The sequence below is a fragment of the Anoplophora glabripennis genome, unplaced genomic scaffold, assembly GCF_000390285.2.
Source record: "Anoplophora glabripennis isolate ALB-LARVAE unplaced genomic scaffold, Agla_2.0 scaffold445, whole genome shotgun sequence".
NCBI classification, from domain to species: domain Eukaryota; kingdom Metazoa; phylum Arthropoda; class Insecta; order Coleoptera; family Cerambycidae; genus Anoplophora; species Anoplophora glabripennis.
Window position 1 is genome coordinate 84,736 of NW_019416534.1, and position 26,840 is coordinate 111,575.

The following is a 26,840-nucleotide window of genomic DNA, read 5'->3' on the forward strand; positions in this document are numbered from 1 at the left end:
AGATTTTCGTTAAACCAATTACAAGTATTGCACACGTTTTCCAAAATCTAACGGAAGTAGTTCCTGCACAACACTAACTTTATAAGGATGAAAATGCAACTTCTTTACTGCTTTATGGTATGATCCATATGATATTCCTATAAACAATTTAGGAATAATGATACAAATTTTAGAATAAATATTTGTTATTACCTGTTTGAGCAGATAACCGACTTAATGACTTGGTTGGACTAGCTCGTAAGCCGTTTTCAACATCTTCTAAGACTTCCTCTGTAAGAATAGACTTTCTGCTTGGAGATTTTCCTCTACAAACACTTCCAGTGTTATGGAAGCGTTCCACTAATCTCTTCACGTGTCTCGAAAAAATTTCATAATCAATTTCATCATTTGGAAATCGTTCTTGAAATCGTAAATGACACGAATTCATCGAATATTTCCAACCATTATCCTTGGTTTGTCCACTACGAAAATAGCTTCCAGAAGAAATTTATCATGTTCTAATGAAAATGCCATGTTATCCTAAATTAAAAAACCGATTAGGTTAGGGAACAACATACGCAATAAACTAATTACTCAGGTATAATATCTACCTACTCTAACTCTAGTATTGAAAAATACTGTTTTATAATGTCGCAAAATATATCAGGTAACAACAAAATCTAAAAAATAATATTCAAGCCAAAAAATCCGTGCGCCAATGAATTGAATGTCAAATTTTGAAATCGCCACAGAACACCATGAAATCGCACGGAAAAATAGTAATTTTAGCAAACGGAAATTAATTTTGATAGCAATTGAGACAGGGTATGTTCAGAATCCGGTCAATCATTCCCGATCTCTCTGTACTACGAACATGAGACAAATTATTTTTACATTTTAATAGTTTCCTTTTTAATTTCAAAATCTGAATTTTCTGTTGACGATCTAGCTACTTAATACATTATTTTATGTTTATCTGAAAGTTGAGATATTCTCTTAACATTCAAAATTTTTAAAAATGTTCTTTGTTTATTATTTGACTGAAAAGATGTGAGGCTTTGACAAAATGAGGTACCTACTTAATTGTCTGTCTTTTGAAATTCTGAAAAAACTTTTATTTCTACAGGACGCATTACACAATTTACACACTTTCATATAGTAAATGCTTTTGCATTTTGGAGCACAACATTGACGTTTAGTTCTACCAGGTAAATTCATTTTTGCTAAAAAAAACGAATAAAAATACAGCAGTTCAGATGATTGATTCAATAAATCCCTTATTACATTAATCTAAAACAAAACAAATTTATTAATGCACAAAACGTGACAACCTACCTGAATATAAACTATAACCTCAAACATTCTATTTCTTTTGATTGAAAGATTTTGGAAATACAGAGTCGATCTGTGGTTGCAGATTTCTGTATAATAATTTCAATAAAGGACAATGTTTTGCCAGAACACCGCGAGATGTCCTCAGTGAATGCATGTTCGGTCCGTCTTATCCATTAAGTAAAAGCCTCTTATTTAGTTACTCATATGGGGCGGATCGATGTATAAATAAAGAAAAGAATAGGACCTTCTCTCAATATTTGACATTTTAATCATTTTACTCATTTGTGATTATACATACCTATTTAAACTAAAACTGAGTACTTTCACTCAAAATAGGTATAAAGGTTAGGTTAAATAAATTCTTCACTTAAACTCGTATTTGGTGCACTTGTGTATGTTGACTATTACTTACGTATAATTTGAAAAATTGCAACTAAATGTCGTCAAACCCATAAAATTCTAATTTATACAGGGTCGGAAAGTCCCCATGGTTCCACAAATAAGATTCTTATTTGTGGAAGGGCGAAATGGGTGGTGACTATTAGACGTCTTCATTATAGCCATCTTTGGCTATCACATGGATTTCTATGGCTTACTTTATCGCTCTCACGTAACGGCCGATGAACCATGGGGACTTTCCGACCCTGTATATCAACAAGGCATCATGGTTTAACGTTTTAAGGCTGTGGAAAAATCTAGTGAAACAAATGATCTGGCATTAATTAAATCAATTTAAAGTTAAACCGTTTAAAGAACAATTATAATTGTTATAAATTAATTAATTCTCAAGTTACAATAATAAAATAAATGTAACCTGGTACTTTTGTGGTTCCATAAACTTACCTAATTGCAAACCACAAAATAACTTGTTTTGAAAAACCATATAAGCAATAATAATAAAACATGCGAATTTCTGTAGTACACCTAATGAGCTAATACGGCAACTGGAGACATTTATTGCTACATTAGCAGACAAAAGGCGTACTATGTGTACGACGAAGATTAAGCGTCGAATGCCATTTACACCATTAAATGACGAGGGCAGAAGCGGCGGGATGGGGAATTGAATGCGTGCATTTCTTTTACGGCGAGACGCGCAGTCTACATCATTAGCGAGTGCAATGGGGCGACTCGGTCCGGGTGGATCACTCAAAGCCGACAACCAGCGCCGTTTCCAGATGATGCTCTATGCAATCTCTTATTTTGTACGAGAAAAAAACTCGTCATTTCGTCTAGTACTGCTGCATTATTTAAATGGTCACTAAATCTAGATACAGGATAAATTGAACAGACACGTTTACGTCCATACCTGACGCCTATAGACTTTTAGAGATTGACGTTCTTTCATAGCTAACGTTTAGATATTAGTAGTTATCAGGTGAAGTAAATCAATGTCACTTAGTCTTACACTAACATTTGTTAATAGTTCTTCATTCTCCATCTTCCCTTGAGCTGACGAAAGTTTAAAATGTTTTCAATTAAGGGGCTGGCTAATGACGGAGCAAATAAGCAAGCTCTTTCTGATCTAATTTCGTTCAAAAGGCGCCGACGTCTGTAAGCATTTTTTAATTTTGTCGCAGAGAACTTTGGCATGTTGTTCATCAGTTGAATGACATAGGATACGACACGCCTATTTGTAGGTCGCTCTTGAGGGTTGACACTGCACTCACAAAGAAAATGTTAATTTGACAATACACGATACACCTCGCTATATTCTCTGTAATTAAAATATTTTTTTAATTCATAAATAACAGCCGCACAAAAAAAGTTGTCTGTACTTTTAATGCGACATATGTTATCCATAGTATTTTTGCCTCCTGATGACAATCCGTTGTCAGAATTGAGGTATCACATCACAGGAATTTCCTAACCTCAAAGAACAGGTCAAAAATAGCAAAAATTCACGAGAAAGTGCTAGGTAAAACACAAAAATTTTTTTTCTATATTCAAATCTTCATTTATATGGTTAAGCCGAAAAAAGAAGGTTAAAACATGATTGGGTAAGTGCTCAGGCACAGAATATCGTAACTACAAAAATATTTGTTCAAAGGTGGACTTCAGATAACTTTATTTGTTATCTTTGTATAAAATGTTACAAATACAGGGTGGTCCGTAAGTAATAGCCCATAGAGGAATACTGGATTCTTTACTTTCAACATATTTTAATAATAAAAGTTCGTTACTTAAAACTTACTCGTTACTTAAAAGCTTTACGCTACTCGTAAAAAAAGTTACGCTCACATTTACGTCACACACATGGCTTATGTGGTGCCCTCTAGAAAATACATCGAAATAAATAACAGATGATCTCTCGTACCAAAAACATTTACCCTAAAATTTTTACATTCTTATTTCAATAACATAATTATTACCAAAATTTAATTTTTAACTTCGACACCCTGTATCTTTTTTATTATCAACATTTTATTGAGAAATGTTGGCTCCAATCGTAATATTTTGAAGTAAAGAATCTAGTATTTATCTATGGACCATTACTTATGAATAGTAAATAACATTGTGTATTTAATATTAAAAAATAAATATTTTTTTGTGGTATTTGGATTTATTTATAACTATATCCCATCTACACGAAATTTTTAATTATAGTAGTAACAGACGCATATCATGTGTAAATCAAATTAGCTTTTTTTAAATTAAGCGTAAGATCATGCCTTACATCGACAACCAATGTAATATAATTTATGTCAAACTGATTGTTTTATGCCACAAGTTATTGAAAATTGTACTGGAATTATGGATTATATTATTCAATCATATAAAAATTTAAAGGCTTAATATCTCAAAGTAAATTTTATAAACTGTCTTTTCAGTATATCTCTGATAACCTTTCTCTCAGTGTAACATGTTGTTCACCACCGTTCAAGGTCGAATATTTTCACCACGCCAACATCAAAGGAGCCGCCGTTTATGTCGCTTCTGTGTAGTTAGGATATTCTGTGACTCAGGTTATAAAGTAAACAAAACTATTACAAAATGAATTTCGCAATTCTGACCTCGAATTTGTAATCAGCGACCCCCGAAAACTTCCGTATTTTTGAAAATTTGGCCTGCCATCTTGGATCCGCCATCTTGAATTTTGCAAAATTGATCTCGAATCCGTGATCAACGACCCCGAACACCTCCGTATACCAAATTGGCGCAAATCTATTATTTTTTGAAAATTCGTGATATTTGACCTTAATTGAACCGTTTTTTTTGAGGTTAGAACCATCAATTCTGACCGCGTATATTCACGTTCGGCATTTGAATATAGAAAAAATATTTTTATATTTTCCCTAGCACTCTCGTAAATTTTTGCTATTTTTGACCTGTTTTTTGAGGTTAGAAAATTCCTGTGAAGTGATAGCTCAATTCTGACACCGGATTCGTGATCAGGAGGCAAATACACTACGGATAACATAATATCGCATTAAAAGTACAGACAACTTTTTTTTGTGTACCTGTGTAGTGTTACATTTTTTTACGTATGAATATAATCAAGAAATAGATACGTCCCTTTCTTCGCTAAAATTAATTTAAGTCTGAATAAAAATTTAGAAAAGATTAGGAAGAGGAAAGATAGAAAGGAATAACTGCAAATAATAGCGATTTTAACATCAGCACTGATACGTTAGATGGCGCTACGTCAATCGATAAAATCGGTGTGTATTATCAACTGAATCACCAGAGGGAGCAACAGGCGACGGATATTTAATGGGCGGATGCTGAATTAGTTAAATTGTGCGAAAGTTTCTGTTTATTTCAAAAATATTCTAAAACTATTTTTTAAAAGTTGACAATATGAAGGTTTTTAAAAATTATAACGTAGGTAATCTTAAGGATGTACCGAGACCTGACCTTCAAACTTTCCGTTCTTATCTTTGAACTTTCTAGGACTAGTAGCACAAGCAAAACAAGTACCTACACATGAGTAACATTGCGCCTCCTGACGTTGGCGCGTTATTGGTCAATTTTTTAAATTATGTTTACTAAAGGTTAAGCATATTCTTCATGTTGTATTTTGTTTTTTTTGTCGCAGTTTTTAACTATATAATACGAATAGTGACTCATAATTTAATAATCGGCACTAAAAACATAATAAGGATATTAGGCCAATCAATATAGAGGTTTTCTTTGTGACAAAAATACTAGTAGCAAACGGAGTGTGCCGTCGTGTAAAAGACAGTCTATAGATATATGCTTTTATATATTTCCTATTCCAATTTACCATTAATTAATTTTTTATGAACATTTTCATGCAAAAAACACATTTTTTAAAGTTTTTTGCTTATAAAACCTAAACTAACGAAGCAATTTGAATGCTATAAAGAGACGATTTGTAGAGAATCGAAATACGAATAAAATGAGAAGTCGATCGGAAAATCAGAAACGAAGAAAACCCGGAAAATAGGAAAATTTAACGTTTTTTTAAAAACTTATTACTCCGCTAGGTATTTTTTAAGTGACCCTGTACACAAAAGTAGTGATAATTATATTGTACTTTAAGTGTGCACAAAGCAGGTGCTGCCGGGCCATTAGTTTTGGCATAATTGCAATTTCAAAAATTAGAAGTATAAGACTACAAAACGTATATTCTAATTTTCCGATAAAATAAAAATAGGTGAAAAATTCCTCCAAACATGCTCCAAAACGGCCGAGCGCGCGTACGCGGTCGAGTAGTGGGGGAAGATCGGGGGGTAAGGGGCAATGGATCCGTATTTTTGTCACAAAATCACTGATTTAATACACTATTTATTGGCCTATACTGGATATAATAAATAAAAAGAATCATTTTTTGAATGACATCTCATTTTTATCAGTAGAAAGGCACGAATACATCTGAAACTACAGATGGCGCTACCTTAGTGGTCGAAGCGGTTCCGATCGTTCTTTATCTTTGGTCTTACAAGCTATGCTCTCTGTATATCTAATGCTTTGAATTTTCCAATATGCTAAATAATTTTCAGTTTCGAATAATGATGAAGTTCAGATCGAACCTACAACCAGAGTATACTAGCAATTCGCAAGGACACAGACTTTTTATAAATAGGTTTTACAAAGATATAGAATTGTGACCTTAAGCACCAACCATATTGAAAAGGAGTAACATTGCTGTGTGAATCTCTGAGTGCGGAGGAATTTTTAAATAGCTATCTTTAAAAAAATATTTCTTTGAACTTTTACATGCGAAATTGATATAGTTACTCCTCTGTTGCAATTAAAATTGAAAACGGATTTGAGAAATAAGGCAGCATTGATTAATATTATTCATAGTACTAATTAAATCATATTGAATTTCTAAAATCTAACAAAAGGAAGAAAATTTTAACTTTCGAGGTTTTTATTTATTCCTAAAACTGAATTTCAAAGTAAAAATTCGACATTGATTTGGTCAGTTAGATATTAATATACTAAAAGCCTTTTATAAATTAACAGACAAATAATAAAATTAATAGAAGTATTTTCTTGGTAGTTTTTCTTTAGGCAACCAAATATACACCGGTGTTACTAGATTATTTTCAATTTTTAAGAAGAAAATATGTATATTATAAAATTATGGAAAATGTTTGGTATGTTAAAGAATCCGTGCAAATGTTGCAATTTGCAATGAAATTTAAAATATGTAAACAGAATGAAGCAGAAACTGAGAATTTAAACAAAAGTACTCTTTGAATTAACGACTCATTTTAATATTAAAATCCGGAAATTGGGGGAATTTGACCAATTTCATAAACAAAATTTGTAAGATGTTACGGTATTGTATAATTATTGCAATAAAAAGGTTTATAATAAAAAAAAGAGTGCATAAACTTCTTTCATAATATATTTAAAATAATTTTAAATTCGAACATAAGCAACGTAACCTAAAATAAAACATATGGCTGCTTCGTATGGAATGTCCGTGTCAGTTTGGCTCATTTACAATGGCTAATCAAGATTACAGTTACAATAAAAAATTTATTTTCATGGGTACAATAAATGAGTATCATATGACGTAAGTATTATGTAACAATATACCTATCTTTGTATAATATACACGCAGAATACAACAGATTACCATGTTTTCACACAGGCTGGGTTTACACGGAAAATATTTCCATGCTTATCCTACAGGTTTCATCTAATATTAACAAAAATTTAACGGGGAGTCCCTTAACTCGGCCATATCGTCTTTTTATACGCTTTTCGACTAAAACTAATTAAATAAGTTAAATATCAAAGTAAAACTTAGAAACTAACCATTCTTTCGTATGTAAAATGTATGATGAGATAAAATGGTTTCATAAAATTTGCTGGCTAACAGAACAATCGTTATAAGAGAAATATAAGTAATTTTAATACTTAACGCTATGCTAACATAAAAACGAATCGCTAAAATATGGCCTTTGCGGAACTCCACCTTTACAGATATGTCTTTTAAATCAATATGCAGGAATCTCTTATACACATTTTTAATATTTCTAATAACGTACTAAATATACTTTTTTGAATTTTTCCACAGAAGAGCTGCAACTACGATTAGTTCATGTCACGGAAAAACATTTACTCTTGTAATTATACAAACATTGCTTAAAGACCTTTGTGAAAACATTACACAACAGTGGCGGTACTAAAACGATAATTTCTAAAAAAAAAAAAAATGTTGGTACGTCCATATTCCTAAAGGGTAGAAACGTGTTCTATTCTAGCACCACCACTGTCTGATTCGAAGCCAACAATTTCGGTATCGTTTAAAAAATCAATAACACGCCAAATGAGGAGATATATTACATGAAAAGTTATTGATCTTTTAAATAAAAGACAAAGCCCCTATTCTAACGAGTTCAACATAAGCAGTTGCTTTAAGACTTTTGTTTGAGACGTCTCCCTTATTTCTCCGGCTAAGAACATTTCGTCTACCACTGTGTACACTTTATAAAAGTTAAAAACCAGATCCAGTTCACAAACGTTGTGGAAATATTCATTGAGTACCTCTACAAAGTTGTGTATTGCTTCCAGGTAACACAGATTATTGTCGTTGACGTCGACACATATGCAGAAGTACAGGCCTGCGTATCTGCGATACACTATCTTAAAGTTGCGGAACTAAAAGGTATTAACAACGGCAAAGCATTAGAAAAGTAATGACAGCTGCAGTCAAATTATAACTTGGTGAATGCATTTTTTAAATAGATTTATATGAATTATAATCTTACTTCGACAAAATTCGTGTGCTTCGCATCTCTGACGGTGACCACAGCATGTACCTCCTCGATTAACTTTTGTTTCTCGTCATCATCAAAATTCATGTACCATTTCGCTAAACGGGTTTTCCCAGCTCTATTTTGAATTAATATAAAACGAATCTGTAATAAACAATTGATTAGATTGGGAGGCGTATTCTTCAATAGATTTTCTCTATTAATTAGTCTTCTTCAATAAATATTCACTGGAAGTATATTTTTCTAAATTTCTAAATAAATACTAACCATTTTTAAACTTATGCAAATTTATTTATATACAATTTTAATAATACACTAAACTAAAACCGGAAAACTGTCAGCAACTAACTGTACTGCCTGACGTTTGACATTTTCCTCGAACAGAAGAGAAACACCGTGACTTTTCTGCCTTTCACCATAGAATAGAAGAGCTTTTGAATTTTGACACATCACTATATAATTTTCCTGATTTATCTTTTCACACATTTGTTTTTTTTCTTCTTCTATACTCATATATGGAAGAAAGATAGACATACAGGTTGCATTAGAAATTGTTATATGAAATATATGTGTGAATGAAGTACTCTTCCTCCTCTTCTAACGCATGCTGATAATTACTATATTCCAATATTTATAATTTTCATTTTGGAACAAGAAAATAAGGAAAAAAAAACACATTTTGCAACGATTTCAAAATATATAAACGAATGAATTTTTTGTACTTATTTCGTATTTTTCTTCCACTGTAAGCATTTCTGAATTGTACATTTGTAATATTTACTGGAGCAATGCTAAGTTCACTGATTAGAAAAATTGAGGTTAGAGAAAGTTTTTGGGGGCTGTATAAGCTGTTGCTGTTAAATTTTCTAGATAAAAATTGAAGCTGATCAACAGTTGGCTTGAGATAAAAAAATGTCGAAGTTTAGAGGTGCGTTAAATATAGAGTAGATAATAGAAATAAAAATCTTATCTTTTTAAGGCAATCGAAATAAACGGTCAAAACCTGTCGTGGGAGATAAAGCTAAGGAAACCCTTGAAAATATGGACGAAAACAATCCTGTACTTGTAATGTTTAGAGAGTATTCCTTAGAATTGGATAGTAAACTTGATAGATATGAGAGGATCATAAAACTCAGCCGAGACGTTACAATTGAAGCTAAACGCGTTATATTTTTATTACACAATACTAATACTGATATGTAAATATATACTTATCTCTTTATAATCTTTGTGTGAGAAATGCTTGCGTTTTTAGAGAATCAAAAAAGAAATCCATATTAGAGGAAGCAGATAATAGGCTAAAAGCTTTAGTTGACACAAGTTTTAAAGCTATAGCGAAAGAACTGCAGAATCAAGATGCTTATCAGTACCACCGCGCTTATACCGGGGGCCTACAAGAATTCATCGAAGCGCTGACGTTTTGTCAGTTCATAAAAAACGCTTCTATCAACCCATGGGATAACATTGACCAGTTATTCAGGTACGAAGATGAGGAATGTGGAAAGTACAGTTTGCTATTTCCCCAGTACGACTTTATATTGGGCATTGCCGACTTTACTGGTGAACTGATGAGAAGGTGTATTAACACTTTGGGTGTTGGTAATGTGGATGAGTGTTTTAAACTCTGTGATTTTGTTAGATACATCAACACAGGATTTTTAGGTATGTTCTGACATACTAGTTAAAGTAACGTAACGGTTTTTCTTATCGTTTTTAGGACTGATATCCCCTGGTAATAAGGAGCTTTCGAGGAAAGCGTATGTTCTCCGACAGAGCTTAGCGAAAATGGAATTAGTGTGTTATAACATACAAATTAGGGGTACCGAGGTCCCTAAGCACATGCTTATTGGCGTTATTGAATCTCCAGACGTTAATACAGACGATGATGAAGGTTTTTTCTAGTCGTAAATCGATTTATTTATTTTTCGTATACGAATTTTCTGAATTTATTTGAATCTCGTGGATTTGTTTTATAACTTTTTTTTTATATAAGTAAAATTTTATTGTAAGGTATTGCATGTAATAATTTAAAATATGTGTAATATTTTAAGTATTACATCTACATTGTGTAGAATGCGTTGTTAATAAAGGAACTTTCGTGAAATAAAAATAAAATAAAAATAGATTTAACATAATATATTTGTCCTGTCTTAATTACTAATTTTTAATATAGAGAGATCCTACATTGTCCCCCAATTTTTTTTAAGAAAGATAATACATAAAAAATAAGGATATTTGTTTATACAAGGTGTTCCATTTTAATGTGCATAATTTTTTAATTCAACATTTATAACAAAATATTTGGGACAAAAGTTATCAAGTTTCAAGGGGATCAAATTATGGCGACCTTGAAATCAATTTTCAAGGTCAACCTTGATTTTTGAAATGGAAACCCATATTTTTTATTATAGATTCGTATTATGTGGGAAAAAATATGTAACTTTGTATGAAACTTTTATTTTAAATGCTTTGTTCTCTCCCAGTTTTAATTCTCAGGCTAATATCAAGAAATAAGCAGAATGGTGAAAAATATTTCCAACAAAAGTTGTTAGGTTTCGGGGGGATCAAATTACTGTGACCTTGATATTAACCTTAGTCAATTATCAAGGTCATTTCAAGGTCAACCTTAATTTTTTTAATGGAAACCCCATTTTTATTAGTTTCGTATTCTGCAGGAAAAAAAACATAACATTTTTCTTGAAAAGGCTTCCCGTAATAAAAATATGGGTTTACATTTAGAAAATCAAGGTTGACCTTGAAACGACCTTGATAATTGACTAAGGTTAATTTCAAGGTCATGGTAATTTGATCCCCCCGAAACCTGACAACTTCTGTTGGAAATATTTTTCACCATTATGTTTATTTCTTGAGATATAAGCCTGATAATTAAAAACGGAACAGTAAAAGTATATATAGCGCACTCTGGCGAGAGAAACGAAGCATTTTCAATAAAATGTTTCACAAAAGTTACTTATGCAGAATACGAATCTGCAAAAAATATAGGATTTCATTTAAAAAATCAGGGTTGACTTTGAAATTACCTTGACAATGGACTTCAAGGTCATCATAATTTGACCCCTCGAAACCTGATAACTTTTGTTCGAAATATTTTTGTATAAAAGTCTTATTAAAAAATTATGCGGCCTGGTATATTAAAATGGGACACCTTGTATAAATTTTTCCCCAAATATTCATAAATACAGGGTGTCCCAGATTAAATCAAACAACCAAAAATAATGAAACTGTCTTATAAAACTCATTTCAAAATTTCAATTGTTTTCGAAATACAAGATGCTAAAAAGTCCCTAAAGAAACTGATTTACTGTAAATATATTTGAAATTAAACAATCATTGTTAATTTTAATAGATGGACTAATTATATTTATGAATAAATAAAAAAATATACAAATATTGATATAAGGCGTGAAAAACTCATTGGTGAACATTTTATTTGTAAATAATTAAAAATTTAAATCACTTGATAAATAATTTGCTTTACGAGACTATTTCCATTTGTGTATTTGTATAAGAATCCACCCTAAAATATAGAGAGACAATTGAGAACCTCCCTGTATATGTCATTAGTGCAGTTACTCAATAGGTTTCCTTTTTTTATATGTATATTAAATGTGTTATAATATAATAGATTCTATGTAAGCAAATGCCGTTCTCTTGTTTCCCTATTGGCAAATTCACGTTTAGCTTTGTTCTCTGCCTACAAGCTGAAATATAAAAATTTCACTGTACACGTCAAACGTCTTTTAACAAAACTCACCTGTATGTCGCACGTTAAGAATAATTTATCTTTCTCAGGGAATTTGAACGAAACGAAACTAGCATACAGAAAACTTGTAAATTTCCTCGATCGGAATTTCTTCCATGTTGACAACTCTTTATTTGTGCTGTAACATAATCATGGTAAATTCAATTGAAAAGTGAGATGTAAAAAATTACACACCCGTTCGAGGAGTCCCCACTTAGATGTAACTTTTGTTTCGACAGAGGAAAGTTTTCATCGTCGTAAGCCCAACAGTCTGTAACTTTGATGTCGTACAAGTTGCTGTTGTCCTTGTAGAAAACGAATAAAGATATGGGGTCTCCAACTGTTACGTTTGTTACTGAAACCAAATCCTAAGAACTAAATAAGTATTAGGGGGAAAAGGGTGAATTTAACGGACTTACATTTGTTACGTTTGGAAATATCCCTTTCCGTACTTCCATCCAGACTAAAACTGGGTGATCGGATGTTGGGACTTCGATGTGTTTAATGTTTGAGGTAGATGTTACTACAACCGTTTCATTCTGATCTGAAGATACCTATTAAAAGATTTAAATCATTAGTTTTTGTGTGCTAAGGACAATACTTGCATATAATGTCTAGAAATAATTTATAACTTTATACAATCATCTAGTGAAAGTATTAGAAATCTCTTAAGAAGTTTTTGATTAATAATCAATTAAAGTCTGGCCCTTAAAAAAATATTTTAAATCAGTGTTTGTTGTCGCGCTAATTCGTGTCGTCATTTAGTGCGATCAATGGTCGAAGAGATGATTGATAATGAGAGGGTTGCTTGATAGCATGAGTATAGAAAGTAATAATAGTCTAGAAACAGAAAAAATGGACATTGTTTCGAGCTTTGTGTTTCCCCAGATTAGGTTCTGTCTCTTCTGCTGCCTTTTTAGTAGCGACGTCACATACGCCAAATAATAGGCAACCCCATCCATAGTGCACATATTGTTATGAAGAATGTCTCAATATCTTTACTAGATCTATTTTCGACCTTGAACTTTGTACAAAAGTGCCAAAAGAATGTCTTCTTTGTCATGACCTTAAATATTGCGATATTCTGCTAATATTAGAAATATTTAAGAAATTTCAAACCTCAAGTGACAAACTAAAAGAATGATAGAATTTATATATTTAAATTTATAGAACAATTATTGACTTTTATAGTAATTAATAAATTAATAAATATCAATGTTACCGAGCATGCGCATTAGATTATTTCTTGTAAGCGAAATAGCCTCGCAACAGGATATCATTCAAGAAAAGTTTGGTTGTGGTTAAGAGTACGTTTATAATAAACCACTTGAAGAAAAAACACTCGATAAACACACTGACACAGTACAACAACAAGAAAAACAATAAAAATACTTAATAGAACTAGAAAATGCCAAGATTAAACAAAAGAAGAGAAAATATGCTAATGATGACAAACACAACATATCAACAAGAGCTCACCTGCGTACGAAGCTATTCTTTACGTTTAACACGGCTAATGTTAAATTTTTACTTGATTTTTTTAATATTCTTTTATGTATATCGTTTTTTCTAAGTTTTAAGCACATTAGTGTATCTATTTTACGAAACACCTGTTGGTTGTTCTTAAATACTTCCAAATCCTAGTAAAAATAAATTAATTTGGAGTTCTTTCATTTTTATAGTATCTATGTAAATAGTACACAAGGGTCAGATTCGGTCTGTACAATTTCAACTATGAAAGGTTGCGGGTTGCCTAAATATGTGACGTCACAACTAAGAGAGTCTATTGTAAATTAGGCGGCAGGCGGCCGAGAAGTGGGTTGTGTTGTCAGTCGCACCAAATGACGTCACAATGCGTTTTTAATTGTGAGAAAATTTAATTTTTTACATAATTTTAAACATCTATGTGTAGCATTAAAGAATTAAATTTTTTACCACTGATAATTATTGTTGTCCATTATAAACTACAAATGTACGCAGTTCTAAAAGAAATTAAATTTTCAAGCATATTGCATATTCACTATATTCACTACTAATAGTAATTTCGTTAGTAATCTGTGGTAATTTTGTCACTTACTTACATTATGTGCACAATTTTGTACAGCTGTGGACAATAAAATGGTTCCAATTCCAATACTTACTGTATGGTGTAAATGTGATTTTGCCACAGTATCAAAAAATACTGTTTGACTTCATTTTTTTACCTCTAAAAACTCAAGTTCGACTGGATTATAATTATAGTTTTCATTTAATGATATTTATATCCCCTATTTATGGAACTATTATTCTATAAACGTACCTATTAACACCAAGTATTTTTTTTAAGAAGCAGTTTTATTTTTCACAGCTGTAAATACTTGTATATTTTCATAACTTTGCGAAACTCCTCGAGCATTTTTTAATATTTCGATTTTACTATGCGTAGCAGCAGTGGACAATGAAATTATTTTAGCCTAAATTAGGTACCCGCTGTCTTTGATAAAACAGTTCTTCAAATCGCCAAATGTTTTAGGTCGGAAAAATATTTCCTTGTGTGTAAAAAAATTTAAAATAATATGAGGTTTTTTAAATAATAGGCTTATTACTTACAAAATTATTGTATAATATACAAAAGCCGATTATACACAACACTTTATATAAAACCATTTCTGGACATAAAAAATAAATGATTGTGTTGAAATCGATAATATTCGATAGCCGATGCTGCGCCCCACTTTGTCACAAAAGCAGGAAACACGGATGACTTGATGACCAAATTTTACATTCTACATTTCACTTTTTAATATTATTGTCATCTGCTAGATGATGCAGATACTCATATCACTCCAATTTTGTCGCATGGAATTCGAAAACAGTTAATGTTTATTTTAATTGCAATTGTACAGGGAGAATAATGATAAGTTGGCAGTATACTGAAATTGAAACGCTGAAAATGAAGGCTAAACTGAAAATTCTTCATATTTTTTGAAGTATTGTATTTTTTTGAATTAAAATAATATTGGTGACTTTAAAACTTATCACATTTCTGCCGCAAAATCCGGTAAGGAACTATTTTTATTCAGTTTTGCGCAGTATTTGCAAGAGCAAAGTTTTGTTGAATTTAAGCAATTCTGGAAATTATTCAGGTATGACCTAAATACCAGTTACAGTTACGTTTTTCATCTTTTTAGAAATTAAATAAATTATATGCTTACATCATGTAGATATTTCAAATGATTGATTATTATTAAATCAATAGTTTTATATTTTTTTCTTAAATAAATAACAAAAAACGCTACCAATTAGTAATTTACTTGTATTTTTCATTTATTTGCAATTATTAATTATAATAATGAATAATAAATTTACATATAATTATAAGCAGGATAAACGAATTTAGCGCGTTTTTTTAATGTTAGATATAATCATGTACTTCCCCAAATCTGATTAAATATTTAGGACAAAGAAGAGCCAGTCTCCAATTTGCAAAAAATATTATGTTATAATTTCCAAAATGAAAACCATTAAATTCTACTTGAATTTTTCCATTCATTATGAATAATAAGTTACTTATTATTCTACAATAAGAAATGTTCGTCTTTTATACTTAAGAATTGTACCGACAAATAGTGAAATCAGTATTTGTAAGCATTTGATAGGTTTATCTTGACAATAGTCATTTATCTGCAAATTCCTTCAATCATCCGCAAACAAACGAAACTTTTTTGATTACGGTGACCTTCGCGGGATATCGCATTTCTGTCGGCACAAAAATACGATCCGTTCTATGAATACGGACCTGCCTGTTGCTCTTGATGCCGAGTATTGCATATTTAGTTTATCAGTTTCTTATTCCGAGATTTTCTGTTGGAAATTTGAATAAAACCTGTGAAGACTCCCGTAAGAAATAAAGGTCAGTATTCAATTAATTATTACAGTCATAATTACCCCTGTTTTATTTTGTTTACTAATTATTTCTGGACGTCTCTTTAAAAGCTAACCTAAACCCAACTTTTTAATTCTAATCAAGATATAAGCAAGTTTGAACGTTTAAAGTTTGATGGTATCGTTACTATTATTAAGAATGGTTAAGCTTTCCTTATAAAGCTTTCGACTCAATATAAGGTAATTCTAAAGAGATAATCTAAGGATAAATTGTTTATGGAGTGCATTAAACACATTCTGTAATGTTGATTGCAACCTGATTAACACTATGTTGTATACTGTGTTGCCTACCATTCCAGTGCGCGTCTCGTGAAACGTGCAGCCTTGATTAAAAAGCAAATAAAGCATAAAATGTAGTTTAACTAGTTTATATGCGGTACAAAGTTGATGTATTCTAGTCGGTTTATGGCACAATAAATTGTTATAATATTTATTGACTACTGTAGGCTTCTTTATGTAGTGTGTTTAATTCTATTTGTGTCCAATTATTCACAAAAAAAGTATATTAAAAACGTGATCCATCGTCATCAAGTAGACATCCTTAATCTATTGATTATTAAAAAAGATAGATATAAAAAATTATAGGTAGATTAAATGATTCAATTATTATATACATTTTAGTAAGTGCAGTGTTGTATAATGTGACATTCCGTTTTCAAAACGCCATTATCCGCTTTCTTGTTCTCCAAGTTCTATCACGGTATGTTCATTTTGAATATGTAAACAGATTCTCATAAATACCACCACCAAGACTGAATTCATTTTAGACTTTTGTCATGTCCGATATTTTGAAGGCCCTTGAAGATGATCAAATATCGGAATTGTCGGAAATGTACAAAGCCAATTCGGATGCCCCTCCTTACGTTCGCAGCTATTTGGAGACGATGAGGAGATGGAAACGAAGTGGCAAATGTTTTTTGGTATCTTTGTGGTCTCCAAATGATTGTTGGAGGGAGGACGGAACATTCATTGCCCTCATGCAGGTATTGTAGGAATATAATACAGTGTAAAAATGAGAAATGAGTGTATACATATGAGTGTATACAAATGAGTATACAAAATAAGGTTGACATAAAAATAGATGATTTTGTCCTATACATCGTGTGGATCTATCGTTTTTTGTTTTTTTTTTGGAGATAATAGGGGTCAAAAATTATTTTTTCTAAGAATATACAGGCAAGTTTTTGAGGGCGTTAAATACGCCTTCTGCTGGTGGTCGCTAGCTACTATATTTGCCAGTGACATCCACAAAACATATAATACAAGAAGGTCGTTTTCATAATACCAAAATCGAAACACCACTGACATTAAAGGACAACAACTGGCTCCCTCACTGTGTCTGGCCGCCCAAAAAAATGGAACTAAAGATAGCCGGGACGATAATGATTACTTTATAATATACCGCAGGTAAAACAGATGCCAATTTGCGCGGGCTTTTGAAAATACATTCTAAGGGTTGTATATGACACTATAGGCTTTTTTTCGCGACTGAATATTGGTGAATATCTGAATTGTAGTTACTATTTCTATCTGTTTTGGTCTTGGTTGTCCTGTGGTAGTTTAAATCTCTTCACTCACTCATACTACACATACTACAACATACGACTTCACTCGCGAAAAAATGCCTTATACTAAAATTAGAACTAATTTCAGTAATTAATGAAAAACTTTTTAATCAGGCATAGTATCATACAAAAATTGCAACAAAAATGTAGCAGTTTCTGTATGATACTATGCAAGATTAAAAAGTTCTTAGTTAATTACTGAAATTAGTTATAATTTTAGCATAGTGTCATACGACCCTAATACTACTTCCTTTTAATATTTAAAAATATATACGATATTACGATTTATAATGGTAAAATCGTATTTTACTCGTTTAAATAAACTTAAAAAAGAAACTGCAAAATTTATAAATCAGTATGTATTAGCAATTTTAATGTGGTTATTAATGTTATTAAGAGGGATAATCCCCCTCGATCCCAAATCATTGAGGCCAATTTCTAGCCATGGAATAATGGCGCGGTTATTAATGTTGCATACAAACAATTCTATTCACAAACTTTATATTTTCTGTTAAACCTGTTTTCTAAACACACAAACAAAATGGAAAGTTGACGGATAAAAAACAATATTTTAAGAATATGAATCATAAATAAATAATAAATATTTTTCTTTTGTGTGTAAACAAACATAACTCTTTTCTCTATATTTAATAGGAAAACCTGCTCAATTTAATATTTACTTACCTTTTTGCCAAAACTTCCAATATTTTTCTCATACTTACCACAAATACATAATCAATACATCAAGATAAACGTCATGCTAAACAAACGTGAGTCGTGAATTTGACTGTGGAAAAGTTAGTAAAAAATTTAAAGACACTAGATTTTACATAGTGAAAAAACTTGTAACAAACGTAACAAACTTAAAGTTACTTCCTTTTCCTCACCCCGTTCTTCATGTGTCTGGACAAGCTACATCCCCTCCCTGTTGCGAATCTGGCAATGCTAGTTGCACAGCCATGGTGACGTCTATTTGAGGTTAAGATTTTTTTACAGGGAATGTCGTTATAATGTAAAATACATATCAATATACATAAAATATACTTTTATTAAAATCGGTTAAAACGTACCTATTGTTTTCGGAAAACGCAATTAACTATCCCAAAGTCAGTTTGTAAATAGATGTAGTAGTCTCGGTTCAGTTTTTATCTTAAAAGTTCCAAAGGAATGAATTGAAAACTTTTTTTTGAGGTTCGAAACTTTATAAGGAAGAAAAATTGTATTAAGGTTACCTAATCTAATTACGGCCCATTCGCCTCTGAACAGATTGAGAAATAGAAGCTGGTTGATTTTGAAAGTCAATTGAGTTTTTCTCAAAAAACGACAAAAGTCCCAAAAAAAACGCCCATAGTGACAAATCGTCTTATTTTTTTGAGGTTCTACTCCCTAATTTTTTTACACTGATTTCTAGAGTATTTCTAGTCAATTAAAAAATTATTTTTCCTGGCTCTCTCAAAAGTTAAACCAAGTTTATCTTTTCAGCTTCTATTATTTCTCTTTTCAATATTTTTGCGTCTTTGCTTATTCAAATACGAAAATTAAATTGTCATGTGTCATATCATTATCACTACCTACAGTAAAAGTACAAAATACAATCAAATAATGCTACAGTTTAGAAAACAGTGTTTAGCTCTGTTGTAAAATAGACACAAAAAAAATTCCTTCTGGAAATTATAATGCTTAAGCAAAATGTGGAAACAGAAAGGTCTCTTTGTAGTAGCTGTTTGAATTAGCTTAGTACTTTTAAAATAGTGTAAAAAAACGTACGCCAATAACAGAGTGTCTGTTGCCTATTCTACTAATTCCTACTGAAAAAATATATTATTTAATTGTTGTCAAACAAGTCTTCGACCTAATAACTCTAATTATGATAATGATATAAAAACTTCAATTCAAATTTCCCGCTATAAAACTTAGTTCATGGTTTACTCACAGCCAAGTGGTGTTATAGTGTTTAATAAGAAAATCTGCATAACATCTGTGTATCTAATTTGTGCCTATATTTGTTTACTTTTAGTTTGGCAACTATGATTTGTTCATGTTCACGTTAGATCCAAAATGTGAAAACCTGCGCAAGGGAATTGAAGAAACTAAAGAAATAAACTGGAAGAACCCCACTTTAGTATTTAATCTTCATTTTAAACACTACCCTTACGTGCTAGAGGCGTTCAGGCACCTTAATCTAGTCGCAAATTTCAATAGAATTTACGATATGTACTTCTTAGAAAGAGACCAAGCCTTGAAATTCGACCTAGAGTAAGCATACGCGTCATTTATGAACCTTGCTATAGATATTCTGTTTCAGGTGTCCCTCTGATGTTTATTTAAAGAAGCTTGATCTGTCAGTTGCGCCACTCATCGACTATTTGTATAAAGCTCACAGACATAGGTACCCTGACGGTGAAAAGTTTATATCCACTCTGATTGAATTGAATGGAGGGTTTGGGTTATTTTCCAAACAAACTCACGACCTTGTTGCTTGGGTGATGAGGACGTGTTTAGGACAAATCGGATTTTTACAGACTGTTGACGGGCACACCAGAAAGGGTTATGGCGAATATTTAGCAAAAGTTGTTTCTCGAGAAATAGCGGAAGAGGGCTTTGTGCCCATGGGGGCCGTCTTTCACGAAAACTCCGCCTCGCTTGGCTTGTTTAGGAAGTTGGGATTTCAGGTGGAAGGACTTTGTTACTTCATTGAAGTTAATAAATGAGTTTTAAGCGATATTGAGTTTTAAGTTGTTTATTTATCTTATTTAATAAAGAATTATTTTTATTGGAGTTACGATATTTTGAGATAAACCGCTAGAAATTTTATTTTTGAATATATTGACAACACAACACCACAAATCTTATTTCATCGGCATTCGGAAGTAGGGATCTTACATGTTTTTGGGGCTGATCATAAATTTGAACTCTAAAATACTCTATCACGTCAAATTTTGCAATAAACCCAAAAAAATCTCTGAAAATTCGATATATGGCCGATATTTTATGCACTGTATCAATCTGGAAATTCATTTACTCGTAAAAGAGGCTAATACGCTCAATCCCGAACTCATCACAAATGCTTCACCATAATACAAATGTTGTATTACTTCATTATAATTTAAAACGATATCCATCAACTCCCGAGTTGCTATACACGTAAATCATTTTTGACACTTGGAAAACTAATGTAAACACTATCACAAAAACGTAAATACTAACATCGGATTTCAGTACCTATTGAAAATAGCATGGGGGCACAAAGAGAGAGAGAGAGAGCGCATTGTGCACATCGTACAACGCGATGACGCTAGAGATTACAGTAGCCCAGCGATGTAAAGGTTGAAAATACTTCAATAATTTTTTTCTCGGAAACTAAGGATTTTACAATTTTTTTTACGATATTGACTCCATTTTCCATGACGCATCTATTTCCAAATCTTTTTGGAATCACCCTGTAGATTACTTATTTATTTGATTGTCGCCACAAAGTGTCCGATGTCTAATTATTAAAAAAGCAATCATCTGAAATCGTGAAGCTTATCGACAAATATTTACTTTGAGTATTACTAACAGAAACTTATCGTTCATCAACATCGATTTAGGTGACTAAACAACTCGAATTTATTTGTAGTTGTAATTCACACTTAACGTATCTCACGTAAATTTCACTAAATGTATTGTTTTTTTAAGATAAAACGTTTTTATTTACACTTGATATATCACTTTTTAAGTCTGTAGTCATATGTATCTGTTAACAAACGCGTGTGAATTCAATAGAAACATACACCATCAAGTTAACTTTGCTTGGATTTTAGAAATGTCCGAATGCCACAACGAGCTCCTTATGAACATACCGGATGAGGACTTAGAGAAACTAGCCGACATGTACAAGGAGCACGGAGAGATTCCGTACGCCAGTAGTGTGCTCACTAATGGCATAAGAGTGAGGAAAAAACGGAGTTTCTTCATACGCTTCATGTCGCCTGGCAACTGTTGGAAGGACGACGGGACGTTTTTTGCTTTAATGGAGGTATGATTTAGCATTTAGGCCCTAATTTATGTCTTGACAGTTTGTTTAAAGGATTCATATTGTGGATGTACAGATAACTATTGTAAACACTATCGCAACGACGATCATAAAATCGGATTTCAGTATTCGGAGTCGCTGAGGCCACGTGGCTCTCCACGCATATTGCGAATGACGCTAGGGACTACAATTGACCATCTATGTAATGAAAGTACTACAACTTCAATAATAATATTGGTTAAATATTAGGGAATTTATTGTTTGCTTAGTTCAATTATACAGAGTGTTCTGTAAGCTCTATGGGTCAATTTCAAACATTTTTTCTTATATGAACGCAGGTCCGATTAATTTTTGTTTTGGAGTTACAAGGATTTTAAAAAATATAATTTCATATTTCAATTAAAGTAGCCTGATAAATAAAAATTATGGTTGCTATAACTATAATTATGTCATAGACCTTGGAGAACACCCTGTAGATCCACGCAAATTCCATAAAAAGCATTTTCAACGAATAATATACAGTGTTTTCGTTTTGTTCAGCAGAATTGAGGTAATATGTAGTTCTTAAAATATTCCGAGTATTCTAAAAATGGTGGAATATTGCTATTAAGACATTATCGTGTCATTATTTTTTATTAAAATGCTCTCACTAAGCCCGCCACTGGTGAATCTACCAACGTGAAATTCACTCATTCAAGCTAAAAAATATTCTTTCTTTCCAAACATATTTGGTTTGTTGATTGACAATATTTTGCTTAAAATTAACTTCTCTATATGCTACTAATTTTCTGCTCATTGAAACGAAAACACTTTGTATATAAACATTACATTTTGAAGAACTGCTTTAACTTCAGTGGATAATGGAAAAATAAGGCTGTTTCTTTCTATGTGCCTATTATATTTTATTTTTGAGGTACAACACGCCAAAGATGATTTTTTTTAAAATCAATTTTCGGTCATATGTATTTTGTATTATAGTGGAATTTGTCGCTGGTGAGTTTTTGAGGATGCTAAAGTTGTTTAATTCTTGACTATAAGAGGTCGCTAGATATGATCAGTGACATCCCCATTTTTAGGTTAGGTTTCTAAATTGCAGGTTATTGGGTAGGTATGTAAAATTATATTTTCTACAAAAAAAGTGCCTGCTCTTGTGTTATTTGGAGAAAACCATTCTGTGGGTGGCATTTAATTACACCGTCAGTATCTAACAAATGACTGTTGTTCATTAATTATCCAAAATATAAACTGAAAATGATATATTGAAATGTTAAATAAACTAATAATTTAAAAAATATGTTGTATTTTCGTTGTTCTAACGTCACTAAGAAGCAACACGTAAAACCAAAAAATAATAATAATTTTAAAGATCATCTTTAACGTTGTGTATCTCAAGAGCAAAAGAACTAATTGTATTATTTTTTATTTCTGTCAGTCGTTTTGTTCATGGCATGTGCTCGGATAAGTGAAACAACTCTTGTTTGGCCTTGGAAAATTTTCTTCTGTTTCGTTCTGTTTTCGCTTGTTTGTGGAACAAAATCCGTCATATATTCAAATCTACAAAATCAAAGTAAGCCTTGCAATTTTAGAAAAATTTGATTTCCGTCACTATTAAGGTGTCAGTTCTGTACGAGATACCACAAAATGGTATTAGCACAGTTTTTCATAATTATAAGCTGAGTATTTGTGCAAAATTTAAATGTCCTAGGCCTTTGTACGAGTCTGTTCAGAAATTAACCTATCTATTTGAATTGCGCGCTAGTGGAAATATTTAGTGACATGCGGTTGGCAGCATTGCGTTGCGCATTACCTCTGTAACCACATGTTCTTGGGTTGGTGATATCTTATGTAGTTTTCGGGATATTGTTATTTTAATGCAACATGTTTGTGTTAGAGACGATATTTGAAATGTGCGATTTTCTTTAACAACGATACAACGCAAAATTTTTCGTGAAACTGGGGAAATATTTAGGGAAATGTTTCAATTTTTTAAACAAGCTTACGCAGATAATGCTCTTCAAATACTTAAAGTACGTAAAAAACACTTCAGAGTAATACAAAATATCTCAAAACAATCTTGGAATACATATTCATTTTCTTCATTCTAGAGATCAGTTCGTGGAATTTTCATTTGTTTTGAAGTTATTTTGATTCCGGGTGATGCGACCTAAAATTATTATCTATTCCAAGGTGCCTTGATCTATTTTACCTTTTATTCGTTTCACTAAGATCGTCTCGAAATCAAAATCTCTTATAAAAGTCGTTTCACATATCCGGGGACACGCTGTATACTTTTAGTTTGATATATGGGCAACCAGGTATTAGAAAAATCTAAATAAAGTATCAACTTTAACTACATTATAAGTTACATTTTTTTTGTAATACATTCTGTTTTCTGTTTACCAAATACTGACTTGCTATTGTCCAGTATTGGTTATATTGGTGATGGGATACGTGTGCAACTCATTCAACTTTTTATAGGTGCCAGTATTTTTTTAGTTTCCTCACAGTTATGATCTTGCAATCTTTACGTTGGACAAAACCTGCAAAAATGTATACGAGGGCCTCACGAGGACCAAGAGACTGCATTTCGAGAGGCCGCTCATTTTCTACGCCGTGCACAACATTGTATATCCCACCGTACTGAAGATCGTGCAGGAGAAAAACCTGCAGGTCGAGACCGATAACGCCTACTACATCTTCACCGTATCGAAGGAGAAGGCGCTAGAATTTAATATAGAGTAAGTAGAAGGCTTTTCATTTTGTACCTGTCTGTGATGCGAGAGAACGAGGCCTTACCGCTGTTCGCGTGACGTCACTGAAGTAGTTGGTAAAGTGTTAGTATTACGATTTGGATACAGGGCCTTGGTCACTGCTCGGTCACGTACTCCTGGAGTCAATTATTGTTTTTATTCGATTAATAATGAATTTTCTATTCAAACTTGAGGTAATTGTATTACATCTAACACGTCAGCACCTAGTGACGTTACTACCAGTGGTTTAATGAGTCTCTTAATGACGTCACAAACTGGTTAGTAAAGTTTAGTTCTATTGTCGCACTCACCATTTGTCCTTTGAGTACCAACAACTTATAGCGTTTAAATATGCGAGATCCACGAACTTTTTTAACGTCACATGTCATTTTAAGACAATTGGTTGTTGCTTTTCAGCTGCCCGGAAGAGGTCGTGCTGAGAAAACTGACCCCCGCCCATTCGACGACCGTAGACAAGCACTGGCCCCACAACTTCGCACATTCGCAGGAATTTCTGTCCTCTCTCATCGAGCTGGTGGGCGGGTGGGGTCTCTTTCTCAAATCGAACAACGAACTCGTCACCTGGGGCCTGCTGACCGGCTTGGGGCAACTGGGTATGATCCAGACGGTCGAGAGCTATCAGAAGAGGGGATATGCTAGCGTCATAACCAAAGTCCTGTCCAAAAAGATCGCCGAAAGGGACGAAGATCCAGTGGGAACCGTCGCCGTGAAAAACGTGGCATCGCAGAACATGTTCGAGAAGCTGGGGTTCGAGAACAAGGGCCAGTGCAATTATGTTAATCTTAAGAAGATAATTTGAACGCTACTTGTGATATTACGCTCTAAGTAAAATATAAGCTATTCTTATGATTTTTGTGAACAATGATATTCTAATTGATCGCGCTTATTCGATTGGATGATTTATATGGAATTTAAAAATTATTAATAAACTTTTTTTTTATAGCAAAGTGGAATTTTATTTTGTAGCACCATTAAAATAAATAAAAGAAGAACAGAATGAAAAAGATGGGAACAAAGGAACACATGACATTTCTTTTGTTGTTTTTTCTATTCATATACGAGGGGGGACCCAAAAATAATCGGACGAATTTCGCTGCGCGCGCCACTCCACACTGGGCCTTTTGTAGTTAGTAGTAAAAAGCACCTAGAGCTTATAAAAATGGCCCAAAATGGATTTTTTAAAATCTTTTTTAGAGGTTTCCTAAGAGAACATTTACAACCCTAACCTCATCTAACTTTATTAAGTTATTAACCTTTTTTTCTTAAAGTAGGTATTCTAATTATTACAATTTCAACCATTAAAAAATCGTCCGCTGTTGCGTTGTTACTTCGAAAAATCATTGTAATAGGGCGCATAGTATAAAAATGAAAAACAGAGAATATGACGGAACGTTAGACTCATATATTAGTGAATTTCGATGCTTTGACTATACTTTGGAAACAGAACTCCCCTAAACTCCACTACTTATCAAAAGGAGTGATGTATCATTGGATTCCTTAAAGTGGGTACTTTAAGAAAAACCTACGTACTTTTGCAAATATTCACATAATTCAAAGAATTTTATAATAAACTGTGACAGCACGAGTGAAAGAGAGTTAACTCTTTGAGCCATACCTATATTTTATTTCTTTCTGGAACTTTTTAATGTGGCATCGACGTATTTTCGAAGTCGCTGATTACGAATAAGAAGTCAAAATTGTAAAATTCAAAATAACCGACCCAATATGGTGGACCAATAATTCAAAAAAGTTTTTAGTTTTCTTGAAAATCAATACCCGCGTTTTTTTCGGGTCGCTGATTATAAATAAAAAAACCGTCAGGACACTATTATAAGAAATATTTCAACTACTTACTTATTTAGATTTACAGCAGAAAAAATGATTTTTTTATTTTTTTCTTCTGATACTTTAGATGCTTTACAGTAATGTCTAGATATTAATTTATAATAAAAAACGACGCTGCGAAAAATCTGAAAAAATTCTGAAAATTACTTTAGGGTGTTCTAAATAAATATCTTAAACCGGCGTTCCGATATTGACAATACTGACAATACTTATAAAAAGCTCAAATTTTGAACATTTAAAAAATTGGGGTTATGTATTCTGAAGTTAATGTTCTATGCAATATCGGTATTACTGATATTTGCATTTGAAAATAACGATATGTGGAGATTATCCTGACTTGAGTATTGTGATTTCTTGCGAAACCATTTGTATTTATTTTTTTTGGTTTTATACAACTTGCCGTTTCCTAGTTTCCCGAAACTGCAACTTCTAATAAAAAAT

General features: G+C 32.2%; 5 protein-coding genes across 6 annotated transcripts; 3 read left to right on the top strand and 2 right to left on the bottom strand.

Annotated features, from left to right (window-relative positions):
* Nucleotides 1-7,120: 7,120 nt before the first annotated feature.
* LOC108909293 (AP-2 complex subunit sigma) lies at nt 7,121-8,918 on the bottom strand. Its single transcript, XM_018713599.1, has 3 exons — nt 8,784-8,918; nt 8,511-8,660; nt 7,121-8,400 (listed from the first exon to the last, which is right to left on the bottom strand). The coding sequence occupies exons 1-3, from the start codon at nt 8,784-8,786 to the stop codon at nt 8,125-8,127; spliced, it is 429 nt and encodes a 142-aa protein (XP_018569115.1). The 5' UTR covers nt 8,787-8,918; the 3' UTR covers nt 7,121-8,124.
* Nucleotides 8,919-9,251: 333 nt separating this feature from the next.
* LOC108909296 (translin-associated protein X) lies at nt 9,252-10,481 on the top strand. Its single transcript, XM_018713602.2, has 4 exons — nt 9,252-9,444; nt 9,496-9,715; nt 9,772-10,178; nt 10,234-10,481. The coding sequence occupies exons 1-4, from the start codon at nt 9,429-9,431 to the stop codon at nt 10,416-10,418; spliced, it is 828 nt and encodes a 275-aa protein (XP_018569118.1). The 5' UTR covers nt 9,252-9,428; the 3' UTR covers nt 10,419-10,481.
* Nucleotides 10,482-12,010: 1,529 nt separating this feature from the next.
* Nucleotides 12,011-14,936, bottom strand: LOC108909298. Its single transcript, XM_018713604.1, has 5 exons — nt 14,869-14,936; nt 12,699-12,833; nt 12,475-12,647; nt 12,292-12,418; nt 12,011-12,238 (listed from the first exon to the last, which is right to left on the bottom strand). The coding sequence occupies exons 1-5, from the start codon at nt 14,923-14,925 to the stop codon at nt 12,215-12,217; spliced, it is 516 nt and encodes a 171-aa protein (XP_018569120.1). The 5' UTR covers nt 14,926-14,936; the 3' UTR covers nt 12,011-12,214.
* A 1,084-nt stretch (nt 14,937-16,020) lies between these two features.
* Nucleotides 16,021-25,495, top strand: LOC108909304. 2 transcript variants are annotated; one of them, XM_018713614.1, is made up of 4 exons: nt 16,021-16,171; nt 21,572-21,786; nt 24,280-24,521; nt 24,951-25,495. In XM_018713614.1, the coding sequence occupies exons 2-4, from the start codon at nt 21,574-21,576 to the stop codon at nt 25,351-25,353; spliced, it is 858 nt and encodes a 285-aa protein (XP_018569130.1). In that variant the 5' UTR covers nt 16,021-16,171; nt 21,572-21,573; the 3' UTR covers nt 25,354-25,495. The 2 variants fall into 2 exon arrangements, with proteins under 2 accessions (XP_018569130.1, XP_018569129.1); XM_018713613.1 differs by lacking the exon at nt 16,021-16,171 and having other exon boundaries at nt 21,277-21,786.
* On the top strand, nt 16,819-20,490 carry LOC108909306. Its single transcript, XM_018713615.1, has 4 exons — nt 16,819-16,903; nt 16,971-17,186; nt 19,786-20,024; nt 20,074-20,490. The coding sequence occupies exons 2-4, from the start codon at nt 16,980-16,982 to the stop codon at nt 20,477-20,479; spliced, it is 852 nt and encodes a 283-aa protein (XP_018569131.1). The 5' UTR covers nt 16,819-16,903; nt 16,971-16,979; the 3' UTR covers nt 20,480-20,490.
* Nucleotides 25,496-26,840: the final 1,345 nt, after the last annotated feature.

Coding starts and splice junctions, on each gene's coding strand:
- LOC108909306 (XM_018713615.1), top strand. CDS start 16,980: ATGTCCGATATTTTGAAGGCCCTTGAAGATGATCAAATATCGGAATTG. Junction 17,187..19,785: donor CATTCATTGCCCTCATGCAG/GTATTGTAGGAA, acceptor GTTTACTTTTAG/TTTGGCAACTATGATTTGTT. Junction 20,025..20,073: donor GCCTTGAAATTCGACCTAGA/GTAAGCATACGC, acceptor ATTCTGTTTCAG/GTGTCCCTCTGATGTTTATT.
- LOC108909296 (XM_018713602.2), top strand. Junction 9,716..9,771: donor CACAATACTAATACTGATAT/GTAAATATATAC, acceptor TTGCGTTTTTAG/AGAATCAAAAAAGAAATCCA. Junction 10,179..10,233: donor CATCAACACAGGATTTTTAG/GTATGTTCTGAC, acceptor TATCGTTTTTAG/GACTGATATCCCCTGGTAAT.
- LOC108909304 (XM_018713613.1), top strand. CDS start 21,499: ATGTATCTGTTAACAAACGCGTGTGAATTCAATAGAAACATACACCAT. Junction 21,787..24,279: donor CGTTTTTTGCTTTAATGGAG/GTATGATTTAGC, acceptor GTATTTTTTTAG/TTTCCTCACAGTTATGATCT. Junction 24,522..24,950: donor GCGCTAGAATTTAATATAGA/GTAAGTAGAAGG, acceptor GTTGCTTTTCAG/CTGCCCGGAAGAGGTCGTGC.
- LOC108909293 (XM_018713599.1), bottom strand. Junction 8,401..8,510: donor AGCACACGAATTTTGTCGAA/GTAAGATTATAA, acceptor AATACCTTTTAG/TTCCGCAACTTTAAGATAGT.
- LOC108909298 (XM_018713604.1), bottom strand. CDS start 14,925: ATGGTTTTATATAAAGTGTTGTGTATAATCGGCTTTTGTATATTATAC. Junction 12,834..14,868: donor GTATATTATACAATAATTTT/GTAAGTAATAAG, acceptor ATCTTTTAATAG/GTATCTTCAGATCAGAATGA. Junction 12,419..12,474: donor AGTGGGGACTCCTCGAACGG/GTGTGTAATTTT, acceptor ATTATGTTACAG/CACAAATAAAGAGTTGTCAA.